Source organism: Mandrillus leucophaeus, unplaced genomic scaffold (genome assembly GCF_000951045.1).
Source record: "Mandrillus leucophaeus isolate KB7577 unplaced genomic scaffold, Mleu.le_1.0 Scaffold206, whole genome shotgun sequence".
NCBI classification, from domain to species: Eukaryota; Metazoa; Chordata; class Mammalia; order Primates; family Cercopithecidae; genus Mandrillus; species Mandrillus leucophaeus.
This window is the reverse complement of record NW_012102099.1, coordinates 1,612,391-1,616,391: the sequence shown is the minus strand read 5'-3', so window position 1 is coordinate 1,616,391 and position 4,001 is coordinate 1,612,391. Positions and strand designations below refer to the sequence as shown.

The window sequence follows — 4,001 nt, the reverse complement described above, 5'->3', positions numbered from 1 at the left end:
TTACAGATAATTTTTATTTTTTAGAGATAGTGTCAACTACTTACAGACAATTTTTATCTTTTTAGAGACAGTGTCAACTATTATACTTACAGATAATTTTTATTTATTTAGAGACAAGGTCTCTCTATGTTTTGTAGGCTGGACTTGGACTCGTGGTCTCATGTGGTCCTCCTGCCTCCCAAAGTGCCGGGATTACAGACATGAGCCACTGTGTCTGGCCCACTGCTTTCTAATTCCAAACATATTTACCTCAAGGAGTATCTTTAAGTTACCTGAAAAACTAATTTTTAGGTTGATTGGACAAAGTAAGGCTATTTTCAGTAAATTCTAGGTGGTTTGCAAAATTACCACCATGATAGTAAAACCAAAGTAATGATGGGAATTTACTTAGATTTATGTGCAAACATTTCTTTCCTCAGTAATGATGGGAATTTGCTTAGATTTATGTGCAAACATTTCTTTCCTCAGTAATGATGGGAATTTACTTAGATTTAAGTGCAACCATTTCTTTCCTCAGAAGGTGACCTGCTGAGAAAAGTGGTACAAATACTGGGAAAAACCTGCTCTTCTGCACTAAGTGGGAGACAATGTCACAAGTTAAAAGCTCTTATTCCTATGATGCCCCCTCGGACTTCATCAATTTTTCATCCTTGGATGATGAAGGCGATACTCAAAACGTAGATTCATGGTTTGGTAAGTGCCTGCTTTCTCTGGCTATTTTAAGGATTAGTGGCTTGCTTTGTGCTGAAGACCTTTCAATAATAGAAGGGGTTGCAACAAAAGAACTAAAATATCAACTCCTTTCTGCACCAAGAAAATAACTAAAATATCAGCTCCTTTCTGCACCAAGACATTCTGTCATCTATGATATTGTGGGAATAGTTGAAATGCCCAGTATTTGGGGAATGGATTGTAAACACAAATTATATGTTGTTTTGTAGTTCAGAATGGCGGATTTAAGCTTTAGGGACATATGGGAAAGTTCAGATGAACCGGTGTTCAGCAAAACTCTATGCTCAAATATGTCTGTAGTGATGGCAGCCACATAAAAACTTTCTCTACTGTCATTAGGCATAGATTATATCACAGCTAGGATGTTGACATTCATACAATCTACCAGTTTTACTCAGATTTCTCCAGTTTCACTTGTATGTGTATTAAGTTCTCTGTGGTTTTATCACCTGTGTTGGTTAATGTGTCTACCACCACAGTCAAGATATTGAACAGTTCTAGTATCACAAGGAACTCTTGTATTGCTCTTTTATAACTACCCTCACCTCCCTCCTGCCACCCCTCCCTCAATTCATTTTTTTTTTTTTGGGAGACTGGAGTCTCACTTTGTTGCCCAGTGGTACAATCTCGGCTCACTGCAACCTCCGCCACCTGTGTTCAAGTGATTCTGCCTCAGCCGCCCAAGTAGCTGGGATTACAAGCACCCACCAGCTCACCTGGCTAATTTTTGTATTTTTAGTAGAGACACGGTGTTTTGCCATGTTGGCCAGGCTGTCCTTGAACCCCTGACCTCAGGTGATCCACCCACCTTGATCTCCCAAAGTGCTGGGATTACAGGCGTGAGCCACTTCCCCTGGCCCTCAATTCATTTTTAAATGGAAGGATTATGCTACTAAGAACCCAATCCCAGAAACAGTTTTGCTTGGCCAACAGTAAATAAGAATGTAGTTACATTTTTACATTACTTTGAAATAATATCTGATACTAGTTGTTGAGGCCCCTTTGATTCTTTCTCTCATGTCTCCATCCTCCTTATCAGGAGAAATCACTATCAATACGTGGTGGGGAACAGAAGTGAGTCCATTGCAGCTGTACTTATCCGTATAATGCACTGTCCAAATGTGATGGCAGGTGCCATTCCTTTGGAAAAGGACTTTAATGGCATCTAGTGGGGATCCTGAGAGGAGTAGTCTGTTGGAAGTGGTGGGGGAGGAAGGGTAACTACAAGGGCCACCTGTCCTGTGGGGATCTTCCCCATGCCCTTGCTTCACTGGAACCCTAAGGAAATGGCTGGGCTGTCTGAGGATTTCTTTTTCTAAGATTTTCTTTAAAATAAAAAAGAAAAGATTAGCATAAGAATACTGTTAAATACAATTTGGAAGAAAAAAAATGACCCCACTATTTTTCAAAAACTACCTTAGTTTAAAAAATTATTTATTTGTTTTTCTGTTTTTGCCAGAGTTCTTTTGGCTAACAAAACTACCTCTATTTTAATATATTACTTTCCAATTTTTTTCTTAAATAAATAGTCACATCTTTTACACAGTTGCAGTCAGAGTGTACATGCACAGGGTAGTTATTGCTGTGTCTCACTGCGTTCCTGAAACTTATCAGTAGGCTGTTGGTAGAATAGACCCTTCATTGCTTTGTACTGACTTCTGGGCACAGTACAATCTAAGATAAAATTTCTTGAGAAAACGTAGCTGTGCTCTACCCTCACACACCCCTTATTCCTCCCACCACCCCAGTGAGGAGGAAACTGTAAGACTATACAATGTCTCTTGTAAGCTCTAGAGTTTTTGATGATTACTATTTTCTTTTTCTTTTTTTTGAGACGGAGTCTTGCTCTGTCGCCAGGCTGTAGTGCAGTGGCTCAATCTCAGCTCACCGCAACCTCCACCTCCCAGGTTCAAGCGATTCCCCTGCCTCAGCTTCCCAAGTAGCTGGGATTACAGGCACGTGCCACCACGCCCAGCTAATTTTTTGTGTTTTAGTAGAGACGGAGTTTCACCGTGTTGACCAAGATGGTCTCAATCTCCTGACCTTGTGACCTGCCCACCGTGGCCTCCCAAAGTGCTGGGATTACAGGCCAGAGCCACCACACACGGCTGGTTACAGTTTTCTTTGAGAGGAACATGATGTATTTAGGGGGTAGATAAAGCTAGTTCATGTTTGTATAACCCTAAATGGGTACCAAACAAAGATAAGGAGTTATTCACAATGCAGAATCTGTACTTTTTTATCATACATTGTTTAATGTTGCCAGTTTTTTAGTGATTGTTTTTATAGTCTATGTCTGATGTGTAATGTGTACTTTTTCTTTTGATTGCTAGAACTTTGCTTGTACTGGCCACATGAGTTGGAAGTGTACTGGTACGGAGCTGTAGTTTGCATTTTAAGTGCGTGATAGTGATTTGTTTTGCTTCCTTGCTGATTGATTGCACAATGATGATCTTCCCTTTTCACAGAGGAGAAGGCCAATTTGGAGAATAAGTTACTGGGGAAGAATGGAACTGGAGGGCTTTTTCAGGGCAAAACTCCTTTGAGAAAGGCTAATCTTCAGCAAGCTATTGTCACACCTTTGAAACCAGGTAAGAAAACATCTTAGAATAAAGCTCCTTGACAGAATGGTGGGACAGTGTCTTAGAAGCCTGAGGATCTGGGAAAACTACCTAAATGTTCTCTTTGTTTATTATTGGTAAAATGGGCTAATTCATTTCATGATGAATGTAAAACTAACGGTGTGCTACACTTAAAAAAAAATCCCTTGGAGCTTAAGCTAACATAATTTTTTTTTTTTTTTTTTTTAAAGATGGGGTCTGGTTCTGTCACCCAGGCTGGAGTACAGTGCCACAGTCATAGCTCACTGCAGCCTCAAACTCCTGAGCGATTAGTAGCTGGGACTATAGGTGCTCACCACCATGCCTGGCTGATTTTTAAAAAATTTTAGTAGAGAAGGAGGCTTTGCTAGCCAAGCTGATCTTAACCTCTGGGCTTCAAGTGATTTTCCTTCCTCAGCTTCCCGAAGTGCTAGGACTATAGGTGTGAGCTATGTACGGTGCCCGGAGGCTAACAGAATTTTATTGCCAGATACGTAACCCTTTTCTTTTTATGACAAGATTTAATGTAACCTAACCTGGGTCTGGGTGGGAAATAAAACAGCAAAAAAGAAGACTCTACTGCTTGCCATTGTACAATAATTATTTGAGTTATGTATCTGATTTTTTTTTTTTTTGAGATGGAGTCTTGCTTTGCCGCCCAGGCTGGAG

General features: G+C 40.3%; 1 protein-coding gene across 1 annotated transcript in view; it reads left to right on the top strand.

Annotated features, from left to right (window-relative positions):
- TPX2 (TPX2, microtubule-associated) overlaps positions 1-4,001 on the top strand; it is a 61,978-nt gene that overhangs the window by 18,594 nt on the left and 39,383 nt on the right. Inside the window, exons 3-4 of the mRNA XM_011979802.1 lie at positions 518-693; positions 3,201-3,323. Coding sequence (XP_011835192.1) covers positions 588-693; positions 3,201-3,323 — 229 coding nt within the window. The 5' untranslated portion in view covers positions 518-587. The remainder of the gene's footprint in view (positions 1-517; positions 694-3,200; positions 3,324-4,001) is intronic.